General features: G+C 49.7%; 1 protein-coding gene across 2 annotated transcripts; it reads right to left on the minus strand.

Annotated features, from left to right (window-relative positions):
* Nucleotides 1-755: 755 nt before the first annotated feature.
* LOC120384200 (cholesteryl ester transfer protein) lies at nt 756-18,534 on the minus strand. Of its 2 annotated transcripts, XM_039502568.1 has the most exons (16): nt 18,329-18,534; nt 16,433-16,547; nt 14,541-14,675; nt 12,856-12,926; nt 10,232-10,319; nt 10,032-10,101; nt 9,446-9,506; nt 7,135-7,226; nt 5,539-5,718; nt 4,202-4,252; nt 3,463-3,630; nt 2,667-2,734; nt 2,497-2,539; nt 2,323-2,392; nt 1,252-1,337; nt 756-1,147 (listed from the first exon to the last, which is right to left on the minus strand). In XM_039502568.1, the coding sequence occupies exons 1-16, from the start codon at nt 18,450-18,452 to the stop codon at nt 1,073-1,075; spliced, it is 1,497 nt and encodes a 498-aa protein (XP_039358502.1). In that variant the 5' UTR covers nt 18,453-18,534; the 3' UTR covers nt 756-1,072. The 2 variants fall into 2 exon arrangements, 1 of the variants encoding a protein (XP_039358502.1); XR_005588668.1 differs by having other exon boundaries at nt 1,252-2,392; nt 18,333-18,469.
* Nucleotides 18,535-19,955: the final 1,421 nt, after the last annotated feature.

Consider the following 19,955-nt stretch of genomic DNA (forward strand, 5'->3'; position numbering starts at 1 on the left):
TTGCTTTTGAGTCCCCTTTGGCCCATATTAAAAGCTTTATAGAAGATATAATTGGTACAAAAAGAGAGAGAGAGAGAGAGAGAGAGAGATTGAACAGCACCAAACCATCATGGCACTGCAGGAGCATACAAAAGAATGCCTGGTACTGGGGGCCATATATTTTTATCTTTTGCTCTTTCCTCATGCTCTCTCTAGTCTCCTCTTTTTGCTGCTTGTAAACTTGCACCAATGGCATCAGCATCCCTCTGTTACTGAGATGGCTATAACTGAACACACTATACCAGCTGCAGACAGTGTAGCATGGGACTATACCCATCATCTCATGTCCCAGGAGGTGATGCATCTATATAAGTATCAGTCACTGAGACTGCCATATTACACTTCAAAGTCATATCCAACTTACTGATACTAATACCATGCCTAGGCATTTTGGCATCTCTGCTTCTGAGGTTACTCTCTGGGAAGCTAAGCAAGTCTGGTGGGCTCATCTCTAAGCTTTGTCAATATCACCGGCACTACACCCTTTGATATGCCTGGTGGCTAGAAGAAGCCTGGGACTAGGGTGACCAGATGTCCCGATTTTATAAGGACAGTCTTGATTTTTGGGTCTTTTTCTTATAAAGGTTCCTATTAGCCCCTGTCCCGATTTTTCAACTTGCTGTCTGGTCACCCTACCTGGGACTAGCACAATAAAACGCTGCATGTCTAAGATACATCAACGGGGATAAAAATGGACCAGTTAAATCCTTCACTGGGCCTGGCACTAGGGAGTAGGGCCTGATCCAAACCCACTGACTTAGTTGTTCACTTTCATAAGCACAGAGAATCACCTAAGACTTTTAAAGCAACAAGACGTAGCTTTGGCTATGGACTTCAGCATCCACGTTTAGCAGGAATTCATCAGAGAGAGGTGTCCATAAAAGCCAGAGGATTTCTTGCTAAAATCAATCTCTCTTTTAATGGCTGGAATATAGGAAAGCTGACCCCCAAAAGGGACATAATTTCATTGGGTCATATGCATTCTTTCTATTTGTACAATCAATCCCAACACTCCTTTACGAATGGATTCCTTCTATAATGTTTTCTTAAGAAAATCTACAAGCAAATGATGCGGGAAGCCAAAGTCCAGCTGTATAATTAGGTATCCCTATAAAGAGAGAGAGAAAGACACCCGTTATACCAGCTCACACCACATTCACAACAAGAAGCTTGCAGTGCTCTGTACACAGAAGTGGATGTAAGTTGACTTACCTCCTTTGTGATGATCTCAGGATTTTTAATTTCAAATAGATTGAGTCCTTTGCTGTTCATCAGAGACGTTAAAGCTGGTTCGATCCCTATGAAATCAATACAACCATCCGTTATCGGTCCACTAAGGGTGGTTTGCTATTCCCTCAACAATAAACGCATTTGGTGAGACTGTCTGACTGCATAGTAGAAAGGCAAACTTCCCGGGCTGGGTGTGGTATCTCTGAGATCCCATGAACTTCAATTGTCCCTATTTTCACACAATGGGCCCGTTTCCACAATGCCACTGCTTTGAAGTGCCAACATTTGTGCACTGGGCCTTGATCCTCTTTTCACCAGGGCCACTTTGCACTTGCACAAGGGAAGACAGTTTTTCATCTTGGTGAATAGGAAAGTGGATCCCACATGGGGATGAACATTAGATTGTGCCTTTGAAACACACACATGCACCACGGGAGCTTCTGACATGCTGGAAAACATGAACAAATGAAACACACCAGAGTGTGATTTTTTTTCATGAGTCTGATGAAAGTGCATTGTGAATCAATCAGTGATACACTGAATCTAAGGGGACCTCAGTTTTGTGCCAGGTTTGCCAATGATGTGACTTTTTTCACACCACTCTACTGGCCACTTTATTTTTATTTAACCACGTTAGTGCTGCCTCAGATACCATACCAGGTACTGCCCCATGTACTGGGTCCATGGTCACTAAATGGAAGATTTTACATAGAGGCTAAGGGGGTTTAGAGCATCTCCCATGATGCACTACAGCTAGGGGCTCCCATGATGCACCACTTCTCTGCACCAAGAAGAGAAGGGTGCATCATGGTCAGTGTAATCCAACCTTAGAGGAAGCACCCAAACTACAACTCCCATGCAGTGTTTCCTAATCAAAATATTTCATTTTTTGATTTTTTACCATAAAGTCAAAATTTTCCATGGAAAACAACTCATTTCTGAACAGCAACTATGGAACAATTAGAAACAACTTGCAACCACTTCAAATGGCTGTTCGAAAACACAACTGATGTTGCATGTTCTGCCAGAACTTTCTCTGGAGCATAAACTCACTTGAAATCACTTCTGGGATTCCCGCAACTGAGATGATTTTCTGCAGGAAGTGCCTTAGAGATCTGTCATCCTGAAAATCAAACACATTTACAGAAAAAAACAGCAACTGCAGAGATCTATAATGACCCCAAAGTTAGCAAGGTCTTCCCTGGAGATTAAATGCTCTCTACTTACCTCAGCTCTCTCCAAAGCACATTTAAAAACTTTAGGCTCTATTCTGTAGGAAAATATTAACCAAGAAAAGATGAAGTCAGTGAGAAGTATCTGAAAAAGTCTGCTTTCCTTGCAGCGAGCACAGGCAAGTTAAGAGACCAGTGCAATGCATAAGAGACACCGGTACCTACACAGAGTCAGCGAGATGCAAAACCAGTTTCTTTTCTACATACGCAGACTGGATTGTGACAGTGACTTCCTGTGAAGAGAAAGAGACAGTCACATGCTCTGTCTGGCTTCATCACCAGATTCGTTGGAGGAAGAAAATCATGATCATTTCCTTTTGCCAGTTCAGCATGGTGATTGAGTCCCTGGTTACTTGGAGCTCTGGAAACTGAAGTTCTGTGACTTGATTAGTGAGGTACGTGCCTAATAAGCGTTATTTATTAAGCCTGTACTATACGGGCTTAATACACAACACTGACCAAACACTTAAAGTCCCATTCCCGGATGCACAGGGCTCTGGTTTAATTCCGATAAAGCCAATGGAATTACACATCAGAGATGTGTATGGCCCACAGCATCAGCATTAATATAACGCACTACTGAACACTTTTCCACAGGACTCTCTAGAAGTAACCTCATGTTCCAGGTTTGCATGTGTGGATGGGGGTCGAGGAACACCCAAGCTATACTGGCCAGCGAGGACAAATCCATGTTAACTGGCTAATGAGGACAAATCCCAAGAGAGAGAGAACAGGGGAGCGGGGGTGTGAGAAACTAACAACTTCCGATTGCTATTTGTGTGCCCCTCCAGCAGTCATTTACTTTCCAAACAATGTCAACGTAATGACCTAACTTTAAAGCTATGCTTGGTTGTATTGGTTGAGCGCTAACAGCATTCGTGATGCAATGCCGCGCCTAGTGTGAGACATGGTCCCCGCCCCAAGGAGTTTGCAACCTAGATTAACTGAATAAGCAACTGACCTTCTCAAAATATAACACCACGGTGGGCTCTGCCCCTTGGGAAAAAATGCTGAGTTCCACGGCAACAGATGACTTCACAATTGTCCCTTCAGGCTGGAGGGTAATTTGGGGAGGGGTGAGACTCCAGACCTTAGCCAGCGAGTCATTATAAGACGTGCCTTGAAAAATCTGTAGGAGATAAGGAGGACAGGATACCGGCTAAGTGCTCAAGACTTTTCTGAGGTGCATGGTACTTGATTTCTTAATTTACGCAGAGCATGCAACACACAGCATCCCTCTTATAGCCTCAGGTTCTCACTGCCCCCCGCCCCAACCAGCCCCAGTAATTCAGTTGGGACACTGGGGGAACTACGCAGGGATGGGGGTTGGAGAAATCCACTCCTTCCCCCGCAGCTCTACAGATGCTGCTCCAGCCCAAGGAGTGAAGGAGCCTCTGCATCCCTTGCCCCCAGCATCCTAGAGATGGTGGGGAGGGAGAAGGACCCAAGATGCCGAATAGTGGCAAATCACCGAGGCCCAACTTGAAAGAGCCACTGTGTTCCAGCCTGCCCCCGCCCCCCAGTGGTTCCATGTGGCAGGGGAGAATCAGGGCAGATGTTGACCTTCGGTTGGGTCGTCGCCTTCCAGCTCAGGAAGGGCGTTCCTTATGTGTTTCTTTACATGGAATACAAAATAGTAAAGTGAATAAACAACATTGCCGCGGTCCATGAAGTTAGCTCTGAACTGGCTCCATGGTTACCTCTTGCACAATCCCTTGGTGAGCCTCCGTGTCTTCCATTTCAAACATCTCCTTCAAGGAACAACAAGAAGGAAATTATGAGTTGGCTTGAGCACAATGAGTTCCCAACGTGTCACCGGAGCTGGGGGGACCAAAGAGAGCCCGTAGCTTGAGGGCAACTCCCAAGAAATTCTAAAATGTGGCTGAATGAATATGTAAGAGTAGGGGCAGCCCCTGGAGACCACAGGGCAATGGTCTATCGTGAACCAACCAACCACAGGAACAGTGTGTGGCTGGAGATCTTTGCTACCACTGACCCAGGCTCCGGTTTTGCTCTCATTAAAAGTAGGTTAAATTACAATGCATTGTTCCCCATCATCAGCAAATTGTTCTGTCGGCCCCTTCTCCTAACCCCGTCTCTCCGTCTGTGCTTTTTCACTCCGGCCGCTGCAGGTTTCACCCCACTGGATTTTCCCTCTTCATCACAGTCATTCTCCTAAGCACAGCCCAAGCCCAGTACCAGTTCTAAGCTGCAATACACCAAGTGCGCCTGTCTGCTCAGAACTGAGCTGGGTGCAAGCTGGTATTTCAGCTCTTGTAACACCGTCTCTTCTGCAGTACTGCTGGGAAAACAAGACCCACAGCGGTTTGTTTTCTGAGGGTTTCTTTTTTCGGTCTTAAGATGTGGTTATAGCCAGGTAAGACATTGTGAGGTTGCAGATTTCCTTTTCTCCCAATGATCCCACAGCATATTTTGCTTACTTTACAAGTCAAAAGATTAATTTTCTATCTGCCAGCGTAACCCACTCAGTGTGGGCACTCTGTCACCCACAGCCAGCGGCTGATGCTGCTGATACAGCCTTGGTTAACCGCTGAGACTTAGCTCAGGCATTTAGATCCTGAGTTCTCACTTTCAATCCCCACTGCTGACAACCCTCCCATAGGACCAGTGTTATACCTGCACCACAGACTTAGCCCCAGGATCTGAAAATCCGGCTAGGATCATGTCAAAGACTCTGCAATCCAGAAAATAAGCTGAGTGTGTTGCTACCATGAAACAAAATAGAATCCACTTTGCTTTCCCATAGCTCTTTGGGGTCTGCAGGGGATTAGTAGATAGGACTCATCAACCAACACAGGGAGCTGGTATGGACATCTAAGAAGGTGCCACTTTTCTGACCATGATCACACTGTAGGCTGTATCTCACTATACGTTCCCTTCTTCTTTTGGAACCAGATTGCACAGCAAATGAATGCTCTGAGAATTTTTACCTTCTCCCCAAAGTGGGGTGGGGGGGAAGGGCTTCAAAATACTATATGAGTGAGAGAAAAGGCTAAAATAACTCTGTAATAGTTACCCTTAACTCTTCCCCTGTGATCGTTAACACCAGACGTTCATCCAGGAAAGCTGCCAAGGCCAGAGAGTTCAGGACCTGGTCTGAAAACCAGAAGTAGAGCATCCTGGACTCGGAGAGCAGAGATGGAGCAAACATGGAGTCATTGAAGATGACTGAATAGTTCTTGTACAAAAGCAGACCCTTCAAATGAAAGAGAATGCATTGCTGGTGACCACCAATTAGGGTGACCAGATGAGAGACGTGAAATATCGGGATGCGGGGGGAGGGGGGAGCAGGTGCCAGTGGAGCAACAACAACAACAACAAAAAAACCAACAACCCACAAGAGCCGCCAGAGCATAGGAAAAATTGGTGGGGGAGGAGAAGGAATGTGGCGTGCTTGGGGAAGAGACGGGGCCAGGACGGGGATTTGGGGAAGGATCCAATGGGGGAGGGAGGGGCGGAGCCTCCTCCGTCTGTGCACCAGAAGGCAAAATATCGGGACAATTCGTGTCCCCACCAAACATCGGTCGGGACGCTGGACAAACAAGTAAATATCGGGACAGTTCCGATAAAATCGGGACATCTGGTCACTCTACCACCAGTTAGCCAGCTGTCCTCACCTGGCCACGTCACACTCGGTTTGTGACACAAAGGGCTAGTTGTGTTTATTAAAGCCAGACAGGATAAGCCAAGCCAGACACGGGTGGAAGACGGTGCACTATGCAGCCCGGGCAAGATGCAGGGTGTAGTCAGGGTGGATAGCTGATCCCAAAGGGAACATGGTGGAGCAAAGAAGCCAGTTGCAGCTCCCTGATTTTAGGGATGAGTCTATGCTGGCCCTGTCCCCAGCAGAGATGAGAGCAGCCCAAGGACCATTCTAAATCACAGCCGCTGGTTGAAGCCACAAGGGGCTGTTATGCCAGGTAGGGATTGCAAGAGCCCAATAATGCTTCAGTCACACCCCCTTGTACCTAGCTAGCCATCCTATGTGGGAGACTTACCCGTGCGCTGGGGGAGTCCTTGAGAGATCAATTAAGGTGGACCGTGGTGCTGGCTGGGGGGGAGGAGGGACGCGCAGAGAATCTGACCCCTGTATGTGCAGAGTTTACCAAAGACCTTTCTAATTCCTGAGGGTTTGAGTTGCTTTAACTGAACCAGAGCATCAGTTTGTATTTCCCTTGTTAACAGCGTTCCGAGTAAGGACAGGTGAGAGCCAGCCCGGATCAAATACGAGCCAGTCTGCAAACCTTTCCATCACTTGCCTTCTAAAAGACTAAGCCCGGAAAAAAGATACTCTGTCCTTCTAGAATGCCTTTAATCTGGGGCTCCTACCACTCACTGCACCCTGGGGAGTAGGGATTTATTATCATTATTTCATAGGTGGGAAAACTGAGGCAAAGAGTCATTAAGTGACTTCAGTTATATAATGAATCAGAAGCAGACCCAGCAGGAGAGCTCTGGAGTCTTCCTTCCTTAACCCTTGCTCTAACAGTTAGACATCTCTGCCTTCTAGCCAGCTCCACTCCAGGAGTGGGACAGAGAAGAGAACTGGGAAGAAATTAGTATGAAATGCCCCCACCTTTATTTGTCCCCCTGCCAAAAAAAATTACTTTACCTTATGATGCGATTCCATGTAGTTTGCCTTTATTACTGGAAACGAAGCCAGTGAAATATCTACTCCTATAGGCCCATCCTGGAGGAAATTTGCTGCAGAAGAAAAAAATAAAAACCACTCATTTTACTGACTCTGCAATTTCACATGATCGAGGCCAGAATTTACGACGTCCATTTTGAACACGAACAGATTAACTCCTGCAGCCTAGAGGAAGAGAATATAGCACAGCACTAGGAGTCAGGACACCTGGGTTCTCTTACTATCTCTGCCACGGATCTTCCGTGCCTCAGTTTCCCCACTTGTAAAACAGGGCTAATCATTCTCAATCCTTGCATTCCAAAGTGATGGGTGCAACAGAAAAACCTTAGATAGATGGACATGAATGGCTTCAGTCTCTCAGGCCTCATACTTTAGTTTAAGGTCACTCACTATCTAATAAATATTATTTATCCATCCCTGTGGTGTCTGAGCACATAGGCCAACCAGGAAGGATGGGATTTTCAAGCACATTTACATGACTCAGGAGCACAAGTTCTATTGAGTATTTTTTTCCCCCTTGGCAAATATTTTCCTACAAGATGGCGCCTAAAGCTTTTAAACCTGCCCAGAGCTGTGGTCGATATTTCATCTTAAGGGAGGAGCCCCTGGCAAACTGGGATGTCATTTTCAATGGCTGCAATGAACATTTCATTTGTCAGTTTCTGTTTGGTTCTCAGAACGACAAATCTCTAAGGCGCTTTCAGGTGCCGGAAGCCCAGAAGTGACTTCAAGCGAGGGCAGTCTGCCGGGAATGTTCTGAAGGTGACGCCCACACGTGCCACATCAGCTCAGTGTACAGACAGCTGTGAGCTGGTTCTTACGGTTTTGCTGATGCCGTTCCACGGCTGCTCTCATGGCACTGCCGTTCAGTGCCAGCGTTTAGTGGCAATGTTGGCGCTTGAAAGAAGATGTAGCAAGTCCATGGGGCAGGACCTGGGTCGGTATCTGAGGCAGCACTAAAGTGGCCCAGTAATAGGACTGGCTAGGAGAACGGTTCAAAAAGAATCCCACTATTGACAACACTGGCACAAAACTCCGTTTTCCTCACATTCCGCAAATCACCGAGTCACGACGCCCTGACTTTTTTCCATCTGTCTCCCCCCCCCACACACACACACACAAAAATCACGCTCTGGTGTGTTTCCAGACATGGTTCCCAGCATGTCAAAAGCTGGAGTGTGTTTCAGAGGCACCAATCCTGTTTGTCTCCACATCGTCCTATTCACCAACGCGAAAAACTGTCTTTTCTCATGCAAAATGGCCCTGGTGAAAAAAGGAGCAAGGTCTGCTGGGCAAATCCTGGTTCTTAAAGAACCGTGTCATTGGCGTGGGGCCCGTTGTGTGAAAACGGGGACAAACCTGGACAGTTTCCCCTTCTGCCTGCAGTCTGAGAGGTCACTTCTGGGGACGTGACGTAGGTGAACGGGCCCTACTGACTTCCACTGGGGTTTGTGCTCTGAAGTAATTTACAGGCTTTTGAAAAAATCCAGCCCCAAGTCTCAGGCAGGCACTTCTAATGAAATCTTACTTACCCGATGGACTTGAGCGTCTCTTTGGAATCTCTAACAACACTCTCTCCTCCTGTTTTAACTCAGAGCAGATCGACTCTGAAACCACTGTAGACATGCCCAAGTTAGCTTTGATCTAGCTAACTCGGGTACTACCTGCCTGAAGCCACGTGTACACTCAGACGTTAGGTCACCCCAGCTACATTGCTCAGGGGTGTGAAAAATCCCCCACCCCCAGCAACGCCATTAAGCCAACCTACCCAGTGCTAGGTATCATTCCTCCATCAACCTATCTACCACTTCTCAGGGAGGTGGGTTAATTACAGCAAGGGGAGAAGCTCTCACGTCACTGTAGTAAGTAGCTAAACCAAAGTGCCACCACGGCTCTGTAGCTTTCCAAGTGTAGACTAGCCCTGAGTAATTGCCCAGGGGCCAGGACTGGCTTGCTCAGCCCACACTGTCCCCTAGCTGGATAAAAGCTAGCTGGAGTATCTCCACCCCACACGAGTGGAATCCCACCCCGTGACTGCAGGGTAGATGGACCCTCAGTCTCCAGCCTGCGTAGTTTCTTTCCCCAACACCCCCCTGGACAGGGAGGAATTCCGATTAGTGCAGTTTTGGTGCGGCTTCCCCTACCACGGCCATGTCTCGATCCCCGTTTCGCAGGGACAGGCTCATGGTCTCCTTTGGGTCTAGCTCTGCCTTAGTGGATCGCGTCTAAGAAAGGAGGAAGACGGGGGAGAGAAAATGGGCACAACACTTACCTGCTCTGTCCTGTATAAAATCTGCCAGCAGCTGAGCCAGAGAGTTAATTTCATTACACACCTACAAGAGGAAAGGGAAAAAATGGAATGCGTTGGTGTGGGCCAAAACCCCCCTGGTGTTGCCATGTCTTGCAGCCTCCAAGGCCTCGGTGCGATCTCACTCAGGCCAGTTTTGCACTGGAGTCACTCCTGATTTACACCGCTGGGAGAGTAACATCAGCCTCCTGCTTTTTAAACGTGACCCTCAAGCGTCTGACGTTACCCTCTCTTTGGATACCAGCACTAAGAGGTTGCTGCTAAGCAAGGCAGGAGGCTCCACGCCTGTCAGCTTGTTGCCAAACCTCTGCTGTCCCAGGATACCAGGGTCTAGAATTGGGACTCAACCCTATATTCCTGGCAGCGCAGGTCCAGAGTACTCCACTTAGCCCCCAGACCAGCCTCTAAGTTTCACTGGGACTCCTCAGAGTGCATAAAGTTAAGTAGGTGGCTACATCTTTGCAGGATCAGGCCAGAGGCTTATCGGGCACTTTGTGGACATAAGACGCAGCCTCTGCTTTTCTGTCATCTAGTCGTTTGTGTTTCTTACCTGGCCTTTTAGAACGAGCTTCAAGGTAAAGGAGATGAAGTTTGTGAAGAGCTGTTTTAGCCACCCTGGCCTGCGGAGAAGAAATATCGTTACAGAAATGTGAGGGGCGCCCAATGGGATCGAAAGCACGTGGGGACCGTAGCGATGGGCCGGGCAAGCTGCCATGTGCACAATGATGCATGGCTTGAAGAGGAACTCACTGTTTGTCTCCCTGGAGATGGAGCGTCAGCTTATAGAACATCAGGTAACAATCCGAGGTATCGGCTGCCACCCGGCCCTTTGCACATGCTGCACGGCACAAAAAACAAACGTGGATTATAAACCCCGTGCAGCTGAAAAGTGAAATAAACAGGGCACCTGTGCTAGCTGGAGCGAGTACAGGAGAGAACAGGGGGAATCAGAGACCCCGGGGGACTAGAGGGAAATGGATCTTTTAACTGCACCAGACCGAGGCGTGGAAGAACTTAACGTCTGAGGCTATGAAGGGGCAAACACTGCATGTGTACCAAGCTCAGCAGGTTTATGGGGGACTTATCTGCGGTTAAGACAGGGAGGCGGGAACCAGGAAATGAGAGCGCTGGGGGGTCAAATTTTCAAAAGCGTCCCGGGCCCCGATTTTCAAAGGTATTTTGGAGGCATTGCTCTGCTCAGGGCCGCCCGGGGGGGGGGGGGGGAAGAGGGGCAATTTGCCCCGGGCCCCGCAGGGGCCCCCACGAGAGGTTTTTGGGGCCCCTGGAGTGGGGTCCTTCACTCACTCCGGGGGCCCTGGAAAACTCTTGCGGGGCTCAGGCCCCCGGAGCTTCTTCTGCTCCGGGTCTTCAGCGGCGGCCCTCCCCCCCGCCCCCCGTGGGTCTTCGGGGCACTTCGGTGGCGGGTCCCGGAGCAAAAGGACCCCCCGCCGTGGAATTACCACTGAAGCAGGGCCCCCCGCCGCCGAAGACCCCAGGCCCCCTGAATCCTCTGGGCGGCCCTGGCCCTGCTCAGGGCTGCAATCCCAAGCTGGCTTCACAACCCGAGTTGTTTTCCAAAGGGAACAAAGGCACTTAGGAGTCTGAGGTCTGGTCTGGTCTACACCTAAAAGTTGGGTCGACCTAGCTACGTTGCTCAAGTGCATGAAAAATTCACGCCCCTAGTTAAGCCGATCTAAGCCCTGGCGGAGACGCTGCTAGATCAACAGAAGAATTCTTCTGTCAGCCAAGCTACTGCCTCTCCCCCGGGTGGATTAACAGCGGGAGAACCCCTCCCATAGCCAGAGCAAGTGGCTACACTACAGGAACGGAGCAGAAGCGCTGTAGCTACACTGCTGTAGCGCTCGCAGAGTAGATATCCATGAAGTCAGTGGGACTTAGGCTCCTAAATCACTTGGAGCTTTTGAAAATGTTACCCGTGTCTCAACTCTGCCCACTAACTCGTCTGTGATGCGGGCAAGTCACTTCATGTCTATGTGCCTGTTTGCCCCTCTGTACCATGGGGTGAATGCCTGCCCATCGTCAGGCAGTGCTTTGAGAGCTGGAGCACCCGGCTTCCTCTCCAAGAGAACTAGCAAATCAACAACTCTGGCACTTTCTGCCAGGATCTCGCTCCTCTCTGACTTTAAAGCGACTCCCATGTAACATTATTTGCGACCCCCCATCACAACCAAAAAAAGGTGTTTCCTCCACCAGACATTTTCTTCACAAAACGCGATTTTAAACATACTTCTTCCCCCAGCCTTCCAGCCCAAACCAATGCACTGTCGGGAAAAGGTTTGCAAATCATTCATTCCATGCACTCTGCAATGCTGGCTGCATTGCAGTTAGCTTGCAAACCACTGCATGCAAAAGGCTCCTGTCATTCCTCTGATGACAGAGACGACCGGCAGGCAGTTTCACCAAGAACTTCTGGCTTCTAGTTCTGCACTGACTAGCTGCAATACCTTGGTCAAGTTCCCTTCCCCTCGCTCTGCCTTGCTTTTCCTGTCGATAAATGACACGCTGCAAGGGATAATCGGCTTAACATTTGGGCAGGGCTCTGCAAATATGACACACTGTTGTCACATGCTTCATGCTGTTATTGCACCCGAAGGTCTTTAGCAGTGAAGCCAAAGAAATAACCAACTCCCTCCCATCAGCAATAGATGGTTCAGTCTGGTCTAATAGTGAGAGAATGCAGAAGCCAGCAAGGAATCTAAAGCCCAGTCTGGGATAAGCCATTGACTCATTTTTCATAAAGCCAGTCACTTTATATTCCATGTTATACGGCACTCAGAAACAGGCTATAGAACAGGAGCTCGCTGAAAACAAAGGTGCTCTTGTGAAGTTTTGCTTCCCTGGATCAAAACCCCCAACTGACGCAACTTTGTGCAACTCACCTCTGGGTTTGTGGGGTTTTTTGTTATCCTAAACTGCAAAATAGAGAAGAGGGCTGGTCTGTGGACAGCGCAATGGCCTCGGCCTCGAGATCCAGCCCAATTCTCAGCTGTCCACCAATGTAAATCCGCGTAGCTCCATCGAAACAATTGACACCAGCGGAGAACCTGTCCCTTTAATCTCTCTGTACCTCAGTTCCCGCTCTGTAAAATGGGATCCCTCTCTCCTACGTTGTGCCTGCCTTGCCTAGTTAGACCGTTAGACTGCCTCTCTGTAACCGCCCAGCCCAATGGGGCCTGGATCTCAGGTGGGGCCGCTCGCTGCTCCTCTACTAGAGATAAGCAACAAAAGGGCCGTGATAAGCTTCTCATACGAAAGCACCTCGCACTGCATGGCAGGAGAGGTCACGCACGGTGCAGCGACGTTCATCCAGCTGCAGTTAAGGACGCTGTATTCCAGGCTGTGCCGCTACTTACTCAGTTTGGCGTTGATCTGGAGATCAATTGAGGATTCGATTTCAAAATCAATGGAGTGGGTGAGTTTCACCCTGTAAGAGAATGGAGAACACTCGGCAGCCGTATCTGTCACAGAACTAGAAGCCCAGTGCTGGCACATAGACCTCAATGGCAATAGGTGCCTTCTCAACACCTTGAAGCCATTAGATGCACTATGTAGGACTAGCCCCGTTTCTGTCTTTATTAGCCATTTCCCCCTTGAATAAAGAGGGCAGGAAATTGCAACTCTTGTTTTAAAAAAAACATAACCCAGAATTCAGGTTTCAGAACGTGTGTCCTTCTCTCGTATTCACTCCCTGGGTTTCTTTGCACGGCAAATTGCTAGTTGATGTCATATCAAGACTAGAACCAGGGCCGGTGCTACCATTTAGGCAGACTAGGCGGTTGCCTGGGGCGCCAAGATTTGGGGGTGCCAAAAAGCGGCACCCCCCAAAAAATTTTTTAAGTGTTTGAGCGGCCACTGCCCTGGGAGGGAGAGGGAGTCTGAGCTGCCGCCGGCAGCCCGGGGGCCCCTGGGTCAGAGCGCCGCCGGCAGCCCGGGGGTTCCACCGCGCAGTCGCTGCTTTGCTTCTCCCACCTGCCAGGCTTGCAGCGCCAATCAGCTGTTTGGCGCCGCAAGCCTGGGAGGAGAATTAGAGCAGGACAGCGTGCTCGCTCGGGGAGGACGTGGAGCAGAGCTGAGCTAGGGTGGGGAGGTACCGCAGGGCTCCCCGGGCCAGGGGGTGGGGAGCTTCCACGGGGGGCGGGGAGCTGCCGCGGGGCTGGGGTGGGGGGGCACAAGGTGGAAGTTTCGCCTAGGGCGTGAAACTTCCTTGCACCGGCCCTGAATAGAACCACCACACTGATGTACTATTCAGAGCTCAGACCTGGCCCCCCAAAGCTCTCTCACCTCCCCCACCCTCCCTCCACCTGCTCCTTTTCATTGCCAACTGGGATTAAATGGATTCAGGATGTTTTGAGAATCCTGTAGGAAAAGTCTGGGCTTGTTTACCTTGGAGAAGAGACAAATAAAGGGGATAGGATACGCGGCTATACAATAATGAGTGGGACAAACAAGGTAGGTTGGGGATTGTTGGTGTTCTTGTCTCATAACACAAGATCAAGATTCAAAACCAGGAGATGGAAATACTTTTGCACATGACACATAATTACATGGCGGAACTCACTGCCACATGAAGCTGTTAGGGACTAAAACTTAGCACAATTCCAAAAGGGACTGGAGATTTATCTGGATGTCAAGAATATCCAGTTATAATCAGGGGCGGCTCTAGGAATTTGGCCGCCCCAAGCAGTCATGCCTGCGGGAGGTGCACCGGAGCCCTGGAACCAGCGAACCGTCCGCAGTCATGCCTGCGGGAGGTCCGGTGGACCCGCCTGCCGCCCAGCCGGCAAAATGCCGCCCCAAGCGCGTGCTTGGCGCGCTGGGGTCTGGAGCCGGCCCTGGTTATAATGAATAATTATAATAATGTTGGGAAAGATATTAAACTTTGAAGCACAATCACTAGCTATTAGAGACCAGCATATGGGAGCAGATTACCCCACATCTGTCCACTGTGGGCTTCTTACTTCTGGCAGAGACATGCTACTGGATTAACTGGACCTGGGATTGATCCAGTCTGGCAGTTCCTGTGTTCCTACATACTTACAACCAAGCCCCGGTGTAGCCATAACTCAGGGTCCCTTTGAAGGACGCTGTCACATTCTGAATTGCAATGTCTATGGCATCGTCTTCCTTAAAATCGACCTCGCTGTTTTCTATGGACAAGTCGTTGATCTGGATGCTAAAGAAGAAAACGAAAAGGGTGGATACGTTCAGAATGCCCGGCGTGACCTGACTGCGTCTCTTTTCTCCGTTGGCGCTCTCTCGGTTATTGTTTCTTGCTGACCTTGTAATTGTACTGAACTCTGTACCTTCGCGGGACAGTTTCTAGGAGAGACACTACATCAAGTTGTTTTGTTACATTGCATTTCTTCTTGGTCATGTGAGTAATAAAAAAATAATATAGTCTTGTATTCTTAAAGTTGCTTTTGCTGACTTGTACGAATGATGGCTAATAATAAGTTAAGATGATAAAACATAGCATCTTTCACCCCAAAGTGGTTACACACTCGATACCCCTGAAATGTGTAACCCGTCCCCATGGATGGCCCTCTGGCACCCTCTGGTGGTGGCTGGGCCATATTTAGTGATTGATAAACCTGATGCACTGTTGGCTAATACAGCGGAGTCATTTAGCTCAAGTCAGTCAGCCCTACACAGCAACCGCCCCAGCAGTGCATCAGAGCCCAGGTCACCGCCTCAGGCTTGGGGCTGAAAACAGCATGTAGATGTTCGAGCTCGGGCTGGAACTTGAGAGCCCTGCCAGGTTTCAGAGCCCTGGCTCCAGCCCAAGCCTGAATGTCTGCGTGGTGATGTTTTAGCCCTGCGGCGTGAGCCCGAATCAGCTGACCCACACTCCGAGACTTGCTGCGGTGGGTGGGTTGGTTTGTTTCTTGCTGCCTGCTTGCTGTGTAGCTGTACCTGCAGGGGCCCATGCTTGAAGACACAGAGGTGGCACTGGCAGGGTCAAGCCACCCAAGGACGCAGCACTACACCAGTAGCTCCGCACAGAAACACCGCACCACCAGGTAGCAAAGAATACGGCACCAGTTCAAGCAGCACAGGACATTTAGGTGGGTGACAGTTAATTACTAGAGATGGGCCTTGGCCCAACGTACTTTGGGAAAGTTCAGATTCTCCCGTGAACTGCGTGACTTAGGGTCCGGGGATGTGGGCAGTGCTTTGAAACCCACCTGTTCTCCAAGCCCCCAGAGCAGACGCAGTCCGTGGTGCAGTCACTGAATTGCTACATGCAGATCTGCAGGCAGCGGATGCTGCGTGGGGGTTGGCCAGCTGTTTAAACAGTGCCACATGACAATCAAGGAGTTCAGTCACCCTCCTGAGTCATTTCAGTCACCTGAACCTTCGGACACCTTCCCCCATTCTCAGGGGCAGCTCTAGACATTTCGCCACCCCAAGCACAGCAGCACGCCATGGGGGGCGCTCTGCCGGTCACCGGTCCCACGGCTCCAGTGGACCTCCCGCAGGCGTGCCTGTGGAGGGTCCGCTGGTCCCACGGCTCCACTAAAACCGCGGGACCAGCGGACCCTCCACAGGCATGCTGTCCTCCCGGCTACCGGCAGAGCGCCCCCCGCAGCATGCTGCCCCAAGCACGCGCTTGGCATGCTGGGGCCTGGAGCCCCATTCTCTTCACTCTCTGCCAATGATGTAAGTGAAACGGCTCACAAACAGCCCTGGTAGGTTGTTAGATCTCGAGCTGTAAGTGACTTATCCAATGGCAGAGGCCAAATTATGCTGGAAATCCTTGCACGTGGAAAGGAGCAGAAGGGGGCCTCATTCTCCCATCCATGATTTCAGACCGAGCACATTTGAATCTCCCTTCAAACCTTCTTCCCGGGCACATCCAGGGCCTTATTCACAGGCCTACCACATTTCATGGCACAAAAGGGAGTGTCGAAAGCGCACAGTCGTACTTACTTCGTTAACCCGTAGGCCACTTTGCCAAGAAACGCCATGGACTTTTCCCCACTGATATCGGGGTAGGTGGCATGTCTGAATGCTGCTTGGATTACCTGAGCTGTTTGCTGGTTCACTGCAAGCGGAACAAAGGGACAAGACACACGATAAAGCACAATTCAGCTGCGTTTCAAAATCAGATCAGCGCCTGTTGTTAAGAGCATTAAAAGCCGTACAGTTTTGCTTGGGCCCTGGCATCCATCCGCGCCGGCATAAGCTCCCATTAGCTTCATGGTACAACGCTGACTTAAGCGTGTTGCGCAGGGGAAGGTCATAGGGATAGCACCTCCCTATGTCTGACCCGTGCTCCCAGGGCATCCAGCCCAGGTTTCACAATGAGACCAGGTCACGAAGGGAGTTTAATGATCCTCCCCATCCAGCACAAATCTGGTCAACCGAGCTCAGCGCGATGGATTTCACTCCTGAGTTCCAGTGCTTTGCTATAAGGCCGTGGCCAACCACCAGAGACAATGCAAAAGGACAGAAGAGTTTCCACAACAGATGAGACCATTGGTCCATCATGTCTGGTTGTCCCACGACAGCATGGCCAAGATCATCTGATCCTTCCTCCGTGGCAGGTAACCAAACAGCCTAATGCACCTAGCCAGGTGTGCAGCTCTGCACACGAGGCTAAACAATCGTTCCTGACTCTTGCAGTTGATCTCGGTATACCCTGGAGAATGAGGTGAAATTACTAGGGTCATGACCATGGCCTGCACAGCTGCAAAATGTTATTAACAGCCATAACATTACCCATCCCCTTTCAAATTCTAGCCACAGGGTGTCTCTCAGGCAGAATTTAAGTGGCATAAAGTACTATTTCCTTCTCTTGCTTCTAAATATACCAGCCATCAAGTTCATCATCTGTCTTCTTATGCTTGTATTATGGATCAGGGAACCAAGAGCAGATTGATTAGTTTTCACTCTCCCCTTCATTACTAAGGCTGGAGTATTTAAAATTAAGTACTAGCGCCTTTCATCTGAGGATCTCAAACCCCTTTAGAAAAACCCCCAATGCAGCAGAGAAACGTTGCTCTCCCCACTGAGAAACCGAGGCCCAGAGACATTAGGTGATTTGCCTTTGGTGCGTGGCAGAGCTTGGAATCAAACACAGGTCACCTGACTTGCACGCTGCTGCTTTAACCACTAGACTATACGTCCCCACATCAATTACTGTTACTAATGTGGTTTTTTAAAAAGGTCTGGATAATTTCATGGCCCCCAACAACAGCTGTAGCTATGAAAGTTAAGTTTATAATGGTCATTAAATGGTGTGGGTATAGATATAAAACAGGGGTTCTCCAACTGGGGATCAGGACCCCTCGGGGGTCATGAGGTTATTATGTGGGGGGTCACGAGCTGTCAGCTTCCACCCCAAGCACAGCTTTGCCTCCAGCATTTATAATGGCGTTAAATATATATAAAAAGTTTTTAATTCATAAGTGGGGGGTCACACTCAGAGGCTTGCTCTGTGAAAGGGGTCACCACTACAAAAATCTGAGAATCACTGATATAAAATGACAAATAAATCTGTTGCTCCAGGGCACGGACTGGTCGGCAGAGCGGTCAGGAAGGAATTTGCTCCCGAAGGACAATTGACTCTGAAGCATCAGTCATTGGCTAATGCAGGAGGCTACTGCCGTCTCATTGGACCAGCAGTCTGGTACAGCATAGCACGGCCCATTTCAATGGGATACTTAATAGTATGGTCCCACAGGCTGATTGCAAAGGCTTAACTATAAATACAACTAGTTGGGGAAACAGGGACGGAGCAGCACTGATGTACCCGTAGCCGCCTGCGGTGCCCGCCGCCTGCCTTCCCCGGGGCGAATAGAGCCCAAGAAAGCAGAGACTTACGCACTAATGCCGCTGGCTTGGTCATCCTGCAGACGATCCCAGTGAGGTTGAAGGACGACTCCTCAAACGTACAAGCCACTGCCGTGCTGATTAGCGCTAGCGGGATCACGAAGAGCCCGGCCATCGTTCTCTAGGCGGACGATCCCAAGGAAGGACTGGCTGACCGAGTCCCTGCTGCAGCGCCAGCTCCTTTCCCATCCCAAACACAGCTCTTTCGAGACAGGACATGAGCCACTTCCCGTACTTATCCCAGTCATCACACATTTCCTGATCTTCCTACGGCTTCCTTAACCCTCGCAGAGCCACCGCTCTGCCTTCAGCCCAGAGGAGGCAGTAGGTTTAGACAGGCCGGATTCTTTCCCCAGGACTGCTGTAAATCTGGAATAACACCCTGCAGCCAGTGGAGTTATGCTGCTCTGAGACCTGGATCAGCCCTGTGGACAAGCGTTCAGGGGGACAGTTCAGAGGTTTACCCATCACCTCTTGACAGTTTGCCCTTAGAAGAGAGAGAATCCTTATTTTACAGCTATGAGTTGGCTTTGTCCTCAGGTAGCACCTTCCATCCTAAGCGCTTTTCCAAAGGTACCATCCGGATTCAAAAGGCCTCCCCTTCACCGGTGCCCCCTGCCCCATCACCCCCTCCACATCACATGGTGCACGTATGCTGGAATGCGGTTTGGTCACACTCTTCATGGGAGGCAGCATTCTCTGGACGATTGAACAAAACCCTTGAATCTCAGCGTCATATAGGGTGATATTTGGGGCTTTTTCTTATATAGGCTCCTATTATCCCCCCCCACACACACACACCCCGTACCGATTTTTCACACATGCTGTCTGCTCACCCTAGTGTCGTATGCTACTGAATTTGAGCTCCAGCTCTGTCGATGACTCGCTGCGTGGTTTGGGCACGTCTCTTCGTGCCTCTGTGTTCCTATCTGTAGAACGGGGATGCTAATCACTTGCCGGCGTTGGGAGGATTAGCACAACAGCTAGGGTGACCAGACAGCGAGTGTGGAAAAAATCGGCACGGGGGGTAATAGGAGCCTATATAAGAAAAAGACCCCAAAATTGGGACTGTCCCTATAAAATTGGGACATCTGGTCACCCTAACAGCAGCTCAGGTTAACCACAACAATAACAGAGAGAGGTGATCTCCAGGTTTTAGCACAGGACAGGCAGCCAAGCACTCCTCAGCTCTATTCACTGGCTGGGACAGTGACTTGGGGTAAGTTACTGAGGCTAAAAGTTTTTGGATTTAGGTGCCGAAAGCCAGGGACCTAAGTCCATATGGCATAGGCCTATAGCATCCAGGAATGACTTCACTTAGCACACAGTAGTGTGCTATGGAGCACGCAGTGCAGTGAAAGACGTTTTGTCCCAGTGACACTGCAGGAGTCAATGTCATCACCACGGCTAGAACCTCGTACGCCTGCTGGGGAGCCGAGGGGGTCCGTTTCACTTCTCTTCCCAAACGGCAGGTCTCTCACGCTTCTGGGGCTAACCTTTTGAATCCTGGTCTCTTTGATTGGTCAGGATTTTCCTTGCTGGAGTTTGTAAATGGAACAGAATTTCCTTTGGGGAATTCCTGTGTCTCGGATGTCAAAGGTGGTGCGGGCCCAAAGGG

This window comes from Mauremys reevesii, linkage group 16, assembly GCF_016161935.1.
Source record: "Mauremys reevesii isolate NIE-2019 linkage group 16, ASM1616193v1, whole genome shotgun sequence".
NCBI lineage: Eukaryota > Metazoa > Chordata > Testudines > Geoemydidae > Mauremys > Mauremys reevesii.